The 18,571-nt window shown below is 38.0% G+C and overlaps 1 protein-coding gene across 2 annotated transcripts; it reads left to right on the top strand.

Annotated features, from left to right (window-relative positions):
- Window positions 1-3,647: 3,647 nt before the first annotated feature.
- Window positions 3,648-7,071, top strand: LOC105559588 (luciferin 4-monooxygenase-like). Of its 2 annotated transcripts, XM_012007997.1 has the most exons (8): window positions 3,648-3,827; window positions 3,957-4,082; window positions 4,202-4,409; window positions 4,499-5,001; window positions 5,065-5,257; window positions 5,823-6,011; window positions 6,448-6,677; window positions 6,760-7,071. In XM_012007997.1, exons 1-8 carry the CDS (start codon window positions 3,807-3,809, stop codon window positions 6,946-6,948), a joined length of 1,659 nt encoding a protein of 552 aa, XP_011863387.1. In that variant the 5' UTR covers window positions 3,648-3,806; the 3' UTR covers window positions 6,949-7,071. The 2 variants fall into 2 exon arrangements, with proteins under 2 accessions (XP_011863387.1, XP_011863386.1); XM_012007996.1 differs by having other exon boundaries at window positions 4,499-5,257.
- The last annotated feature ends 11,500 nt before the right edge of the window (window positions 7,072-18,571 follow it).

The following is an 18,571-nucleotide window of genomic DNA, read 5'->3' as shown; positions in this document are numbered from 1 at the left end:
GCTGGACAGATTTTCAAATCTTTATAATCGTAGGATACCAAAGATTGCTTAATTTACCGAGTGTTATTCGCAACACCGCGTGCACGCTATTGCTTTTTCTGTAAGAAAAAGTTGACTCCACAGATATCTTTTTCCATAAGTCTTGCAAGTATCTAGGATGTTTCGCCGCAGGCAATCAATCTTTTCTTGCCTCGCTATTTTCCACAGACGATTACAAATCAATACCGTACACACAATAATCCACATAACTTGAAACAAAGCTAGCGCCGGGCCATGCAAGATAGCACGCGCTGCAACTTGCAACTAACAGCGTGCAGTGAGATATCTTCTGTGTGTGCTACGGGCTTTATTCCGTTTCTCGTGCCCAGCCACGTGTACGTACACCAGTAAAACGAGGGTGGCACATGTACGAAGCGAAGCTCATAGAGAACGGAGGCGAGCGAAAACGCCCGCTCGTAACGGAACCGAAGTGGTTGTCGGGGAATTTGCAATTCCCACCGGGCATTCGGCCGCTCCCTCGAATTTTGGAAAATTCCATCGCGGAACCCTCGGCGGACCGATTAAATCGCGCTACTTACATCGATCGATTGCGCAACGAAGCAGCTAACCCCCTGGCGTTCAAGACACGCTTCATTGTGATTTCGATCTGTACGATCTGCGTGATCACGTTACGTTGCACGATCGTGAATTTATACGGGATAGAAACAAAACGCGCGCACGCGACACTGTCAAATATAAAATAAATAAGACAATGCACAATAGATATCGCAACTTCAACGTTGTGTTACGTAACAACTGGTTCTATTTTAAAGGTTTCTTTCATTTTTATTTTATCAAATTAAAATTCCTCTCTCTTGTTAAGACACGCTCCTTGATATTAATTAATGAATATTATTTTGCTCTTTCTCGTTACACGTATATAAAGTGTATATAAAAAAAATTTTTAGTTGTATTCGAAAAAACACCATTATACTAATATTAATAAATAGGACAGCTAAAGTAGAATTGTCGATAATGAACAGTAATCAAATTAATATTGCCGTTAACGATTGAATATTAATCAAATAAAATATATTATAGTTAAATAATATTTGTACATAATAGGAATCGCTATTCTGCGATTATTTTTACACCATTCTTAGACGAACCTTCTTTTTTATTGTCGATTCATTCTTTCCTTTCTACGTAGAATATTATTTCACGTCACGTTCCAGAAGATCTTCGGCTAATTTCAAAACGTGCGCCCGTTTGTACGGAAATATTGCGCTTTTGAGTTTACGGCATTCAACCTTCGAAAATACAATATAATCCCCGTGATGCATCCGAATGAATTCGTCGCAGAGAGAGAGGGAGAGGGAGAGAGGGGGAAGAGAGGGGGGGGGGAGAGAGAGAGAGAGAGAGAGAGAGAGAGAGAGAGAGAGAGAGAGAGAGAGATGCAGAGAAAAAAGGAGACCCAAGCTCCCGTAGATATTTTTGTTCGTCAGTCAACGCGAACAAAAGCGGTGAAGTTCATTGTTAGGTTTTAGTCACACTAAAGCATTGGATTTCATAATAATTATTCTAAAAGTTACGAAGCTAGTTCCAAGAGCATTAACGAGGGAAATTCCCATTTTCTCTTTTTCTAAGGGCTAAGCTGCATTAATGGCAATTTTCGTACGATTTTTATCTCATCTCTCGCGTTTTCCTCGCGGGAAACGGCAACGGCGGTGGTGGTCAAAGTGACGAGTGGCGAAGCCAGGTAATTGATGTATCGTCTTGACTCGCGCGACCGTTCGACCCCCTTGTATTTCTGACGTCAGGCCAAGCCACGACCATTAGTTAGTTGGTGCTTAGGCACCTCCTCACGGCTCCTTCGACTTATCGGCAGACTGGTCAGGTGGCCGTGAAATCTTGGTGAACTTATGGTTGATTGCCATAAGCCATAAGCAGCGCAGCTAACCAATATCAAGTAAATGCCCTTCTTCTGCGTATAATTCTACAGTCGTAAATTATAAATTTAGAGAGTAGATAAATGTAGAATACATTGGACTCGTGTTTAACAATCAAAACTTGAGCTTACTTTCGTCAAGCTCCGATCTCGTCAAGAAATGGATGTGACTTCTCGACAAATGGACTTTGGCATAAACTACTGCACTTTGCAAATAAAATCCTTTTTTGAAGTTCGCTTATAATTTATATGAACTTACTCAGTCCTGTCGGACTTCAATATATCTACATATAATATATTTTGATATATTTGTATTTTAACATACATTTTGTACGTGCGTTAATATATATATGTGTCTATTTTTTCAAATATATTTTACATGGGATACATTAATTCTATAAACGCATTCGAGAGTTAAAACGAATTGACGCACTTTGAATGTATTGTAGGTGGAAAAACGAGAGAAAGAATTCGATCATCGTTAGCTATGTATTCTCGGCTATGGGATCAGATGCACGTGAAAGCGCGGTATAATTCATTCCGATTTCGACGCCCGATTTGTCATCCGCTTGGAACACAATTCGTACAGTACAGTGCTGCAACTGCTATCGTAGAATTTGTAGATTCTATGATGCAAAACATCTCGAGATGATAAAAAAATAATGTCTTATAGTGCTTCATATCTTTAATATATTGTTAAACCACTTCTTGCACTATCCGTATTGTAATTTTAAAGATAAGAGCGTTTTTTAAATACTTCCAAGAAACATCCAATAGTATTTGACATGCCGTCTTTCTCAAACAACGATTCTCTTTTTATCCAACTTTTATATACTCTCTCCTGGAAATTCTAAATTTTATCTTCAAAATCGAATCAATCTGTTTTCAATACTAGAGCACCTTGTATAATTTTTTTTGCTTACAATTATTTTAACAAAGAATCGCCTTGCTTATTAAGTGAGGATCCTTGCTTATTAAACGAGACTGGTCTTGAAATCTCACTGGCAAATCATAGCAACTGAATTTTTGTCTTTGGTGTATTACCGTATTATAATTTTATGTCATTTGAGTAAAGCCTTGCTAGAGAAATAGTGTCTTACCATTTTCAACACTTAAAAATATTACGTTGCGTCTCGCAAGTAACGGCATAGGCGTCGACGCAATACAAGGCGTCGTTGACGATATAAATTTTCCGTATTAAAAATCGACTCAGGGCGATTTGGTTGCGTCAAGTGCTCGCTAAGTTTGTCGCGTATATATCGTAATAATGTCGGAAAAGAGATTTTTTCGCAACATATACTATTGAAAAAACTAGAGTAATCTGAATTAATAGACACACTGAGAAGAGAAGTCTTAAAAAATTTATTTGTGGCATAAATAAATTTTTCAAGACTTCTTTCTCGGTGCACAAATGAAGAAATTAGGTAGCCGATATTGCATTGAATACGAGGAGGGTTAGGACAAAAGCGAGAACATAATAAAGATCGAATGCTGAAAGTTTGAAGCTGATCAGTGGATTTAGTTGATTTTGACACAGCTTCTCCGAGGCAAATATTTTCATTAAACTCAGCTGTGAGGTTACATACTGTAAACAAGTATGTATCCATAAAATTTAAAACTAAAGCCAACGGCACACGATACTACTTTTCCTACTGGATTGCTTACGAGAGCCAATCAGGATTTAGCTTTAAGTCACCTGATCTAAAACTCTGAATCCTTATTGGATCTCGTAAGCAATCCAGTAAGAAAAATAGTATCGTGTGCCGTTGGCTTTAGTCTCGTAGCATTCGTTGTGTTATAAGCAGTGCCGCTACCGTCTGCTCTCAGCAAGAACATTATCAACGTTGTCTTTAGCATAAAGAAACACTCGATCATCGATATGTCGAAAGGAAAGAAACAGGTACTAGATATGATACACATGTTAAGGATATAAAAAATATGATGATACATCCAGCAATAAGATTCATTCTATCGCATTTGCAAAAATGTGTAGAAGCATCACTGTTAACATTATCGTATACCTTTTTAGTGTTTTTGTGACGTTAAAGTAGAAACAGCGAAACATTTAATCGGCGAAAAAAAGGCGATTTCCAACCGAAATATTGGAGACTCAATTTTGAATGCACTCAAAGCCAGACCGAATCAAATCGGACAGGTAACGGTTTCTAATAACAAAAATCACTTTGTCCTACGCGGACGAACGTTAGCAAAGGCGTTCTTTAATAAACAAGAGTATAAAACATGCAACATTACTTAGTAATAATGCGATTGCAGGTGAATGCGGACACAGGGCACCAATGTACGTTCCAGGAGATGAGAGAGAATAGCGTCAAGTGTGCATTATGGCTAAAGAGAGTAGGTGTAAAAAAAGGCGATGTAATAACAATATGCACGCGCAATCCGTCTTTCGTCTACGTGCCGTTTCTAGCGAGCATATATATCGGCGCTATTACGAATCCATGGGAGGAAACGTATTTCCGAGGTAGATTTATCATTTTTCTAAAATTCTGCTTGATTTGTTTTCACGCTAATATTTATTGAAGCATCGCACACTTATTCAAATGATTTTAGACGTAATACGAGTTATGAGCTTCGTGGCGCTAAATAAACCAGATGTAATCTTCGTTGACGACGACAACTTTGTTACGCTTATCTTAGTCTTAACAATCTTAAAGGATATTAAGAAAGTACCAAAAATCGTAACCATCAATGAGATAAAATGCGCACTAAAGCTAAACTCCCTGGAAGCTATTCTGGACGATGACTTGGATAAGGCCGAAATCGACAATTTCACCTGCGAGAAGGTTTCTATGACGGATACCGCAATTAGGGCATTTTTTTCTTCTGCACACAGTTATAATACTCCGATGAACGTTCCCTACATAGCGTTTGTATCTCCGTCAAACAAGCAGACACCCATTATGTCTCCCGGTGATGTTGGTCTGTGGTCCGATTCTTTATGTTGGACTCATGGTTCGCTTTTGACCGTTCATGCTATACTTTCACACGTGACAGCGATAAAATTTGCAACATTCAGCGTAGACAATTTCTATAAGATAATCAGGGAGTACAAGGTAATATATAGAAGCATCCGAATCGTTTTAAAAGTGAATAAAACATTTACATGCGCTTCGCAGGTAACATGGACGTTTCTTGAAAACAATATGTTTGAGAATCTGTGTCGAGACAAAACGAGCAGCCCTTCAAAAGAGGACTTGTCTTCCTTGAAAATATTGCTATTCGATACTCCGATAATAATGACTTATATGTTCGACTATTGTACACAACTTTTTGATGAGAAACCAGACATTTCTATCATTCAAGTATACAGTGTGTATATTATTATAATTACATTTGTAATTAAGAGAATACCTCAACGTTTTTACTGACACAATCAAATATAGTTTTTGCGCTTGTAATTCCTTTCATTAGCTTTTATGCACAAAATAATACCAGGATAAGTTTCGGACCGCATAGCAGAACATTTCCACACTTAAAACACTCAGGTTAGAAATCTAATAAATATATATTGGTATTTGAAATTTTCACTTCATAGTTCGCACTAAATTTGAAAGTCCCTGGTTTTGTCTTTAAGCGTACTTTAATCGTGTGGACGATTTTTGCAATTTAATAAAGTCAATTTCAAATTTAGTATGAATTGAATTTTTCAAATACCAATATCTTTTTTGCTAGACTTCTAAACTGAGTGTTTTAAGTGTGAAAATGTTCTGCTGTGCAGTTTGCAACTTATCCTGGTATTATTTTGTGCATAAAAACGCTAATAAAACGAATTACAAGCGCAAAAACTGAGGGATCCTCTTAACAATTAATGAAATGAGGTATGTGCGAGGCTGAAATTTAAAATCAATGATTCCTGAATTATGGGCTATTTCAGGTAAACCAGAAACTGGCGTAATCTTTTATCAACCATTCCTATATGACATTATAGGTTACGTAACTAAGAATGTTCAAGTATTGTTCATGACTGAAGACAGGGAATTTAGGACTGCAGATCGAATTTTCAAAGTCTTAGTAAAAACTCCGTATATGCCACCTTGTCCAATATGTCACAATGCAAGAAAACGTATGTGTTACGATGAACTATTGACTTGATAATCCGTAACTGTTTTTTTTTAATTATTCTTATAACTACTACAATTAGTAAAATAGCTAAAATTCAGAATAAATACATAAGTCTCGGATTTGTTAAACATAAATTCGAAAGAATAAAGGACTTAAAGCCGTGACAGAGTGTTAGTGTCTAAATAATTTTATTATAAATTTATTGTGTAAAATATTACCCCTCAGCCAGGGTTTGTTCGACCAGCCATGGTCGAATTGGTGAGACGCCCGGCTAGTGAAAAGGGAGGTCCAGGTTCAAACCCGGGCTAAGGTAATATTTCTCGCAATAAATTTATAATAAAATTATTTAGACATTAACACATTTATGTTCAAAATTCAGAAGGTACAAACAATTACATACCATCAATTAAGAAACATTAATGTTGCATGTACTGCAGGGTGGTACTATACCGAAAGTTATGGCTACTATGGAGAGAGTGACCAAATCTTTATTTATAATACACATAAGACACACATTTATTACGAAGACAAGGTTATATGGGCAGAAATTATCGAGGGCTACTTAAAGGTCCATCCGGAGATATCTGAAGTCATTATAACATCTGTGCGAGACTATTTTGGTGGGAAGCATCCGGTGGCTTATGTTAAGCTAAAGCCCGGAGCACAGGTTTAAAACTAGTTATTTTTTTCACATAAAGTACAGGTGTTTATGAAAATTTAATGTTAAAAAATTTCACGTTATGTCCTAGATAACGGAAATGGAAATGCTGAGACTGATGAGTAATTATTTTGAGGATCATCGTTTTAAATTTTACGGAGGAGTGCAATTCATAGACGAATTTCCACGGCTTCCCAATGGAAAAATATATCGACAGCACTTACGAGTGCGTGACCCGCGATCGACAGAGTCTATAACATTTGGCATAATTTGTACATAATAGATAATATTTCTATTATGATCAATAAAAATGCATAGGATAAATGTTATATGATAATGACGTTATATGCAGGGTTGGGAAAGTTACTTTATAAAAGTAACTTGTTACAGTTACAGTTTATTCGCTAACAATGTAACTAGTTACAGTTACAAGTTACCAATTCTGAAAAGTAACGCGTTACAGTTACAGTTACTCGAAAAGTAACGAATCGTTGCTTTTCTCTCTCTTGCAATAGAAATAAAAATATCGAATCTGCATCTGAATTGTAAAGCGGCGATGCGATAAAGGCGTTTATGCGCAAATGCAAGGCCTAATGTGATCTGTGGAGGTCGAAAAATTATATAAAGTAACTATTAATGTAATTATTAAATTAGTTACTAATTATCGGAAAAATGTAACTGAGTTAAGTTACAGTTACAGATGTAGAGAAAGTAACGAAGTTAAGTTAGCGTTACCAAAAAGAAGTAACTGTAACTGTAACTTCGTTACAAGTAACGAGTTACTTTCCAACCCTGATTATATGTATAAGATCTGTATAAATTGCATAAACTGAAGCGAGAGAGAGAGAGAGCAATGCAAGAAACTTTAATACTTATATTTTGTCATTCATGCAACGAAAAAGATGATGGACTTTTCGCGGTTGGATTTTATTAACGATTCAAAAATTACTGACAATTTCAAGACTAGAATAAACATAAATGCTGGATTATCGTCAACAATACGGTTGACGTATTGATTTGAAGCATTGTCATGACATGATTGCTTTCGACAAACAGTGACTTTTCTATAAATTGGATAAAAGATTCGACGGTGACTTTTGTGAACCTGTATTATGAGAATATAAAATCTTATGTTTACAAATATATTTAGTAATAATAAGTATTATACAGCATGTACATCAATAAAAGACCCATGTGCACCAAATATAATTATATTTATATTATTGAAGATACCAATTACATAATTAAACATCATATAATTGCTATAATTATACCAAACTAATATGTAATGTATTAAAGAAAAAGGTAAAATTTTCCTTGTTAATTTTCTTATTCGTGTTCAAATTTCTTGGACGGTATGTGTTAGCCAATTAATTATTACCTCCTCAACACGTATTCATTTTCATCTTATTAGTGCAAGGAAATTTTCAAAATTATCTCGATTTTAAGTAAGATCAAATTTTTCGAAATATTAACATGACAATTTAATTATCAAGAACAATTTAAAATCAAGCATCTATGACATTTATAAATAATGTTATATTACTCAACACGGTATTCTATTTAATTAATAAATCGGGAAACAAAAAAATATTTTTATTTTTCAGTGAAATAAAAATTTCAAGGCCACAAATGGCAAAATATTGAATTTATAATCGGAATAAATTTTGAATAAATATGGAATTTATAATCTGAATAAACTAAATTTGAAAAGCTTAGAAAATTAGCCGACTATCAAAGATGCAGAATATACAAAAGATTATCACATAACATCAACTAGAAGCATCTCGATTAAGATATCTCTAGACAAAGCTTTGTTTTACTTTTAGCGGTAACGTCATTTCGCACGGACACATAAATAAATATTAGTCGAAATTAAACCTTATGGTACACAGAAATGAAGTAGACGTTACGATAGACGAAGAATTACGCAACGCTTCTGTAATTTGAATAAAAATCATATCAGTATTATTATTAATTTAAACAATAGAATAACAGATATAGACACAATAAGATTCATTATATTAGTAAAAATACAAAAGCTTTATTAGTAATATTATCTTTTAGGAAACTTTCATTCGAGGAAAAACATATTGTATTGTCTGGGGAAGAGAAATTAATTCATTATATAAATGTTGGAAATATAGTTTGGAACGCACGTAAATCTAAGCCAGATTTTATCGGTTAGGTAATACAATTTATATTATTATATACACGGAGAAAGTATTTTAATAAACAGCAAAAGAGTATGAGACAAGATGTGTAACGCCAATATGTTAATATCTTTAATACTAATGTGATTAATACTTGTAGATGGATGCAGCGACGGAATACCACGTTACATTCCAGCAGATGCGAGGGGACAGTGTAAAATGTGCATTGTCGTTAGAAGGAACATGCTTCAGAATGAAGAGAAGCTCACAATAATAGAGGAAAGTCCTCTATTATGAGATAGCAGGTTTTCAACATCCAAATTCGATCACAAATCTTTTCTTCGCGGCGATTTCACGTTCTAACAAATGAATTTTCCACCAAACAGATTTCACTCCAAGGGCAATAAATTCACGGTAGAACCAACTGACGATGCCTATTAATTTAACAGAAACCCCGCTATCCCATATTAGGATCTTATCTCGTAATAGGGGACTTTCCTCTATAAGCGCGCCGGTAAAAACTGCAATATTATGTCGATTATCGCATAATTCGTAAGGAACAGAGGAAGAATGGATAGGAGAAGAGAAAACGGTGAAAATATGTCAGGGACAACGAATCTTTTCAGCTCGGAGGTTGGCGGACGTCCGGACAACGTCACTGCGGTGAGACTATTAATCAGCAATCTATCGTCAATCGTAACGTCTGGTATGCACGTGAGTTAAACGTTTAAATAAAAGATGAAAAGCACCGATCGGACGAGCGCGCGCGCGCTCGCGCGATAGTAATCACTTCCAATAAATTGCATTCCTCAGCGTGTACGTCTAAAAAAAATGTCATAAAAATACCATCAATCTGCGCTAAGCTGCGATTTAAGTGAATTCTTACGAAGTTTTCGAACTTTCAGATATTAAATTCTAAGAGGATATAAGTAAAAAAAAAACTGTTTTTTCCCATTGAAAGAAAATATGAATAAAAATTAGGACAATGTAAGTATAATTCTTTTTCATTTTGACTTTCCATCGACGTGGGTGCTCGCAATATTTCTCTTGTGCATATTATTTAAGTTAACATTCGACATCTCACGCGAGCCATATATATTATAGAGAAAAGTCCCCTATTATGCGATAAGCTGCTAATATAAGAGCAGGGTCTTTGTTAAATTAACAGGCATCATCTATTGGTTTCGTCGTGAATTTATTGGCCTTGGAGTAAAATCTGCTTAGTGAACGGTTCATTGTTAGATCGTGTAATCGTTGAGAATAAAGACTTGCGATTAAATTTGTATGCTGTCCCGTAACCGAGGACTTTCTTTGACGAATCGTGATTTATATGATCTACACGGACACGTCGACATCAAGGAAATACGTCAGCACACCGGATTTGTCGTTCATTTACACCGGATGTGCGCTCGCGTCGACTCTGCTCGAAATTTCGGTCGCCCCCGGGAGTGGGAAAGTTAAATGCCATCTCAAAGCGGCGGCCGGTAATGGAGGCGGATTACAATTTTCTTGTGCCTCGAGATTTCATTGAATATGAAACTCGCCCTCCGGCCATCCGAAGGATGGCCCACCCGCGCGAGATTCGGCTATGTAAAATAGGGGCCATATACGGGGTGTTCGGCTTCTCACCCTACACATAACGAAAGGTCCCTGGGCGGGACCCCGCTCTATTTATTTTCCAAGTAATTCCGTTGGTTTAATAAGAAAAGAAATAACTTCTTGGAATATTAGTAAAACTTTACATACGCCTTATTTAAATTTATATGATATTCTAATATGCTATACACATTCTTGTACTTAATTATGCATAATTCCGAAACAAATACAAATCTCTAATCAAGATTTTAATTGGGAATCTTGATATTTGGGTACAAAATTTTGAAAGTTGGTTGAAGAATCGTGTATTGAATACATTTCGAAGTAGCGACGGAGAGGTTTATGTCGACCTTAATTGGCCAAGTTTAATATAAATTAATAGTGCTACTATTAAACTTGTTGTCATTGTCATTTATTACTGGCAACCTTAAGAATCTTTAATATTTCAAAGTAGGTTAAAAAAATTACACGTAAGCTCAAAAGATGTACTCGTCTAAAACTAAATTTGAAAGATTAAGCTTCTCTCGACTCTTTGCACTATTAAGCTCCTTAAAGATTCTTCATTAACGACTTCGTATTATAGAAAATTATTCCAAATGGAGATACTTTACTGTAATTGATAAAGATTATATAAAAGTTTGAAGAGTGTCTTGTTAAGGGAAGATTGATTCCACGTCGACCGCAACGAATCAATAAAGTCAGTAGCGACTTCGTGACTCCACGTATATAAACGACATGAATTTTACAAGCGATAACAGTCGCGTCATTTACAAGTCGGCGTCGCGACACCGAACTCGATCGACGCGAACTTCCGCTATAAGCGACTTGTGAAACGCATGAGCGAAGGCGGTGTCGTTTAAAGTTTAAACGCGCCATCGCAAGTTCTCGCGAGCGGATTCGGCGAGCTCGCCATTATCCGCCAAGTTCCGGCTCGGTCTGATGTCCTCGCGCGGATTTACCACCCCCGTGTGCAATTCGCGTGTATCTAAAAACAACAGTCGGCTCTGCGTCGCTTCTAGGGTCGGTACAAGGGTGGAGACGTGTATGCGATGGCGACGATCACAAAGCCGGACGAGAGCTTTGGTGTTAACGCGCGAGTTTCGCGCGAAAACGAAGCGAACTTTCGCGACCGGTCGACCGGTCATAAATATTCCCGGACAAGATTGAAGCGATAAATTCGCAAACTTTCTCGATCGCCAGTGTTTTAATGGCCGCGACGAGTCTTTGGTGATGCTCGCCGCCGAATTGCATGCGGGACTTCTGACCAAACGCTGCAATGAAAGTGCGACGATCCTGTGTAGCGCAGTCGAGATGGTTCTGAGTCTCATATCTTAATTTCTATAATATACTGAGCGAATCTGTCGAGTTCTGGTAAAATAGAAGAATTAATAAACATGCCTCAGTTGTCGTATTGATGTGACGCCCACCTAGAGTGTAGGGAAGCCCGAGTTCAAACCCTGGCCGAGGTATGTATTTTTCGCAATGAATTCTCGGTATTATTAAAAATGCCAGATATGATCAAGAAAACACTGACGTTGAGAATTAATAAAGTTTTATTTAAATTTGTCGATTTTATTCGTTAATTTGAAAGCTATTTTACTTTGACATTTTAATTAGGTGAAGCAAGACTTTTACATACGAACGTTTCTGAAATTTATTAATTACAGCGTAATAACTATATCTGTTCGTGCGTAATTTTAAATATTTTAATAAAATAGTAATTTACTCCAGATTCGGTCAAGTATCTATCATCAAAGTTAGAGAAACTTCTTTTGCTGATGAGGTATTTTCATAAAATAATTACGGTAATATGTGCTACGTATTGTCTAATTGTAAGTTCGTTTCTTGGGCACGTTAGCAAACGTATAAAATGCACTTCAAGTACGAGGTAGCGTCGGTATCCAAAGGGTCTCAATGTTCTCCTTCGTAATCGATTTGTACAAGATAAAACACGAGAAGGCTCTTCCGAAGTAAGATTTCCAAGTATTGGGAGACTGTTAGATTTCTGGGAGTATAAAACGGCTTCGATAGTCGATTCGAGTCTTCGTAGGACGGGGAGTCCTGACTAGATTGTTGAGAAGACGCGCGACTTCCGCGCTTATCGATAACGAAGCGCAGTTCCCATGCAATTCCGATACGTGCTCTAATCGCGAGCTTTGATATAGGGCGAATAGATAGGTCACGAGTCGCTGGCGGTGGTTGCTCACAGGGGATTCGACAAGAAGGAATTTTCTTCCGGCTGGTAACTCACGCTCTCTCACCGTCTTTACGACCGGAAGATTCAATTGAATGATTTTTCGATACTAACAGACAAGAAGTGGTTTCTCAAACTTGGTGAATCAAAGACACTTTAAGGGCTCCTTATTTTCCGAAAATATTTATAAAAATAGGTATGGAAGACGACGTGTGCATATTTTTCATATCACTAATTAATGCTACTCATTTGTAGTTTTGTAAAAATACAGTCAATACAAAATGTAAGATCATTAAAAATAGAATCGTGTGTAAACATTAAACGATTTAAATTATTTTGATATTAACGAATTGTACAATTGAATATTATATTATTATGAATTATATAATAAATATTAATATTTATATTATATAATATCGTATAATTATTATATAAAGAGAAACATCGAATTTACGTGTGTCTCTCCTGTAACAGAAATTCTTCTCAAAGAAACAAAGTTTGCGAAAAGCCTCTCGCTTTCAGTCGTTATTAATTCAAGCATCTCTGAGGCTTTTTAATTAAGGAGAAATCCTGCGAATCGCCCAGACATTTTGTGACACCCTGTGCATGTGGTAAATCCGAAATCTGGCGGAAATTCATTATTACGTCGTAATGATAAGCAGGCGAGGGGACATCTGGGAATATCGTGGCATCGATTTCCATTCGATTAATAATGAATGAAAGCGCAAAAGCCGGAGGGGGTATCGACCGTGATAATGATAAGGACACACGAGAGCGCAATCGGCGGCGCGACTGGGCTAAGCGAGCTAATTTCAAGCGGCCGGCCGATAGCCCTCGGAAATGCCGATCCAATTAAGCGGGCGCATCGTATTCATTCATCGCCAATTTCCGCGAGTTAGACTACAGACCACAATATAATAGCTTGCGTTTCGCAATTATTTCTACGCGTATCGAATACAAAGTATTCCCACAGGGAGTGCAAGGTACATTCGCAACGCTTGTAAGTATCTGAGAGTTTGTCCCGCGAGAAAAATATACGGCGAGACATTAAAAACATTATTCGTTAAAATATAAATTAAGAAACATTGCGATTGGCTCAGAACGAAGTAAAATACTATACACTGTTAGGTTAAAGTTGTACTGTAATACGTATAGCAATTCTAACGAAACAATACGTAACTAGTCAAACACATAGAAAAAGATTAGTAAAATTTTCTACTTTAATAACTTTTTATCGCAATTGCTTTATGTGAAATTCTCCTGAGACTTCGTATAAATAGCTTTGATAACAAAATTTTGAATCAATTTTATCACTGAGATATTTAATACCGGCAGGAAAAGTAACGCCACTCCACTAAATTTTTGTATGTGAAATTCTCCTGTTTCAAAATTTATCCGAGACTTTTAGATGGGAAAGCAGTCGCGCAGCTTTCAAACACCCGGTACAATGTAACACTGCCGCACTTCGCGAGCGCGTTCAGCATTAATAATTCTTATCTTTTCATCCGATACCGTCCGAGAGAGAAGCTCGCTTCCCGAGCTGCAAGAACGGCGACGCTCGAGAATATTTCGCAGTCTTTCCTCTCGACAATCCCCCATCTCCCTATCTCCCGATCTCCAGCTCCTTTTCCTTGGAATGTATTCGAGGATGCAGCGTGACTTCCGGCGGGCGAGCGGAAGTTGTGAAGAAAACAGAGCGGAATATTTAAGACGATGTGCAAGAGAGAGAGAGAGAGAGAGACACGCGTGAACCAAATTTCTTCGCGGTGTCACACGAGGGTGAGAACACAGTGCAAGACAGGTGCATTGGGGGAAAAGGGGAAGGAAGAGAAGGGTCATCGGTAGGTCAGAAGCAAAGACAGAAGGTAGCCAAAGAAAAGCCGGTCTTACTTTCCGCTCCTCAGCTGGTCTCTTTTCCTTCCGACGAAATAAGATTGACCCATACCTCGTTAGAGAATCATTAACAACGCTTGCATTGCCACTTCCGACAGACGGAATTTCCTATTTCCTCCGCGGTTCTTTCTTCACCTACCGTTCCTTCCGCCGCGATCGATGCGAGTTTCCCCCAGATCTTTATCTTTGTAAAAGAATATGTAGCAACTACTATAAGGATATCTCGTAACAAACAAGATCAAATTTTAAAACGTCTTTCAAATTTTAGATACTTTTGCTTGTCAAATTAGAAAAAAAACTAAAGTAACCAACGTCACCCCTCTGCAATACTCTTTTTCTAGTAGAAAGTTTGTCTGACGGGCAAATAAAAAATTTCCTGCTCTGAACGAGCTTTGCTAGTAATTGAAGGGAAATTCATAAATTCTTATCCGAACTTATTATATTTTTCCGGAGCCGTAATTATTTCTTACCTCTTTTATTTGTTAATAGCTGCCTCTATATGTGCAAAATACCTTTGAACTTATATTTTCCTCGATATCATATCTTTCCAAAGTCGTCGATTTTCCTTGCTTTTAGATCATTAAACAGTTTCGCGTCTATTATGAAATTCTCTTGTGATGCCGTTGGCATTTTGACACGCAACGCGATCCAGACAAATGCATCACCGGTTCTTGTCACGGCGACTTGTCCGTTTAATCGCTACGATACGATATGACAGCGATGTGTTTGCGTCTGCGTCTCCAAGAGGACTTCGAACGCGCTCTCGCCTAATTACGGTCTAGACGAATCCTTCATTGTACCTGGCGTCTCTCTTCGTGTTCTCTTGATGATTAGCACGCTCGTGACGACGACGAAGAGATATGTACATGGCGCGTCACGTAATTCTAGCTGCGAACGCAGCTGGCAAGCTCATTGCTCCGGGATGCTAAGCCCGAACAAAATATCGCCGCGGAGGGATAACTTTCGATCACGTTCAACGCGAATCACGTCTGTGTTGTTTCACGTGCAGAAGTTAACGTTCACTGTTTCAAATTTTCGGACTGTCTAGATAATTGTATTAAAACTGCCAACTCGAAAAAAAAATTGATGATATTTTTTCGAAGAAAAATTTTCACACGCACGTATATGATAAATCATGCTGTATAAAATTATTTTTTTCGCGAAGTGTAAAAAAATATTCATATCAGATTAAAAAAATAAATCTCATAAATATGGCATATTGAAGTTTCATAATAAAAATGTCTTCTTTGGAATATATAAAAGAGTCCTTCGTGAATGAATGGTATAAAAAAATAATGGAATATGAAAGAATATTCAAGATTAAAACATGAATGTTAAGATGATGAACTGGTATTGCGGGCGACTGGTACAATCTCCTCGCAACACCAGCGAGTATCTTAGCAAGCGTTTTCTTTCGTCCCGCCAAAGTTTGTTGACTTTAGATATTGGCTGTCCCTCGTGGATTTAACGAGCAGAACAATGCTCAGGCGTAGCCATTGTCGTTTAGCGTAACCGCTCACGACGGCAGGTACTTTTCTCAGTATTTTTTTTTGCTCGGCAGAAAACTTAACGGGGAAGGAAGAAAGTCTTATCAGCCGTGCGTGCGCGGGACAGCGCAACAATGCCGGTGCTAGATCGCCGTCTCTTCGAAGGTTTAAACCTCCGGAAGGTTTCCGAGTATCAGCCGCCGCATTGTGGCAGAATCCGCTCGCTCTTTCTATTTTGGGGAATTACTCGAGACCCCTTTTACTACGCTATACCGAGGTCACCCTCGGTATACCCGTGGCTTGCGTCTCTGGACTTTCCACTTCTGCTCTTGGAACAAAAGCGAGAACCTCTTTGGCGAGAAGGTTAATTTGGCGGTGAAGCTGATGAGGGTGGACGATGGTGTGCATATAATTTTTATTATTGCAAAATTCAAAATTGTTTTGACTCGAAGAAAGTATAACTTTTCACGAGGCAATTATAGTTTTTTTAGAACACGTATGTATAAATTGAATTATATTTTAATGTTAAACTATTATGTGCTGATTTCTTTAACTGATCTGTGTTCACCTCAAGTAATATAGTATGTACAGTATAAATGGCACGATGCATTTAGAAATACATAAAAATGTAATTTAGGCACAGTGTAATTTAGAAATATAGCAGAGTTTCTGCAAAATTAATAAGGCATCGTCTGCCATTTATTGCCCTTGGAGCGAAATCTGTTTAGTGAAAAATCGTTAGATCGTGCAATCGTAGCGGGAAAAGATTTGTGATTGAATTTGGACGTTAAGAACCTACTATCTCATATTAGAATTCTATCTCATAATAAAGGACTTTACATAATAATGTACGTAAATTTCCAATGCAACAAACTTGACGTTACAAATACCTTTTCGTTGCCATTGTACTCGTCGTGCAATAGCCTATCATCCTAAATTATTCCAGGACGACGTTACCAGTGTGATTCATCTCACGTTGAAGCTCTCACGTCCAATCCGCAAGCTAGTTTACGAAACTTGGCGAAAGTGGGTGCACGACCGAGGAAAGAGAGAGAGAGATAGAGAGAGGAGAAGACCCTGTGTGGTAGAACTTACTAATAAAACTTTATACGTCGCTCCTAGCGTAAGTAGCGCCATTTCAGACGTTGATGCTCGCATGAAATATTCCAACGAATTCACTTCCACCTCCCATCATTCGCCGACAAAATTCGAATGATATACAAATCGCTCTCTCCGCGCGAATTTCTCTCTTTCTCTCTGGAAATTTCCCCGCGCTCGATACAAAAACTTCATGACTTTCCTGCATTTTTTTTCCATTCTCCCTCATCCTCTTTGTGTATCAGCATATATGTTATTAACATTTATTTCCCATATATATATATACGCGTTTCCTCCCTATTTCATTTGCCTGCCTCGAAGGACCACCGCAAATTACATTAATACACTTTCAATTCCTCTCGCCGTAATGCTAACTTCGATATCCTCTCAATAAAGACGCACAAAGCTCTCGAGTCATTTCCGCTCCGCGGAAGAGCACGGCCGATTATTTCGCAGCAGTTAGGCGAATATCGATCGTGCCATTTACAAGCGACCGACTACCGACCGACCCGCGTAAGGCAAGGGCCAAGAGCAAATAGAATTTACGAAGCTGCGGCATTAGAGCGAACGAGCGAGCGAGCGACTTCGACTCGTATAATGCGATGCCCGCCCCTCTCGAGAGCGGCGGGTCTCGCGAGGAACTTCAAGAGGACGGATCGAGCGAAATTTGAATAAAAATACCGTCTCGCGACCGGCCGAGGGAGATCCCACGGGAGGAAAAATAAAACTCGATGTTAGGGGGGGGGGGGACAGGAGGGATCGCGGAGGGAAAAGGAGGGCAGAGGACGACCGAACGACGGGAATACGCGTCGAGTAATAGCTAGATTTTCCGATACACGATACTAGATTCCGGATCACGTATTTTCTACCTACTTGGCTATTCCCTCCGAACATCCACCGATACACTTCAACCTCTCCTCCTCCTCCTCTGAGTGAGACCGTACGAATTTTTCGCTGTTGCTCCCCCGCGTTATTATTTAGATCGCTAAATGCGGCCAGCAAGTTCTACTGTGAGGGAAATTCGTGAATTCTACAACAATGGAAACCTTATGCGTATTGCAGAACGACTCGTTGTAAACGCGTGGCGTAGCTTCTATAAAGCTACGTCGCTTCCAGCTTTACGTAATGACCGTTTCATCGACTTGGAGAAACGAAATTCTTATTGCCCTCAAGAAAAAGAACTGATTAGCAGCATCAATAACTGATAATGTTGAATCGGTAACTTGCGGCGTTGGTTCAGTGAACTGAACTGGACATCTGGACACTAACTGACTGGATAACTGATCAGCTACAACTGGTGACTCAACTGATGGCTCAACTAGAACTGCAAGTTTTATCAATTACTGATGAACATGAAACTGAACAAGCGACCAGTATTTGTATCAGTAACTGGAAATTTTATCTCTCACTGATCAATAGAAAACTGAATAAATGACCAGTTTCTACAGGGTGAGTCTTTCCATATCCGACAAAATTTTTGAG

This window comes from Vollenhovia emeryi, unplaced genomic scaffold (assembly GCF_000949405.1).
Source record: "Vollenhovia emeryi isolate VEMERY1.0 unplaced genomic scaffold, V.emery_V1.0 DF939263.1, whole genome shotgun sequence".
Classification (NCBI taxonomy): domain Eukaryota; kingdom Metazoa; phylum Arthropoda; class Insecta; order Hymenoptera; family Formicidae; genus Vollenhovia; species Vollenhovia emeryi.
This window is presented reverse-complemented; position numbering and strand designations above follow the sequence as displayed.

Bases quoted from the DNA above. Each gene is read 5' to 3' on its own strand.
- LOC105559588 (XM_012007996.1), top strand. From the start codon at position 3,807: ATGTCGAAAGGAAAGAAACAG. The intron at 4,410-4,498 runs GTAGATTTATCA...AAATGATTTTAG, and splicing joins GGAGGAAACGTATTTCCGAG to ACGTAATACGAGTTATGAGC. The intron at 5,258-5,822 runs GTGTGTATATTA...GGGCTATTTCAG, and splicing joins TTCTATCATTCAAGTATACA to GTAAACCAGAAACTGGCGTA.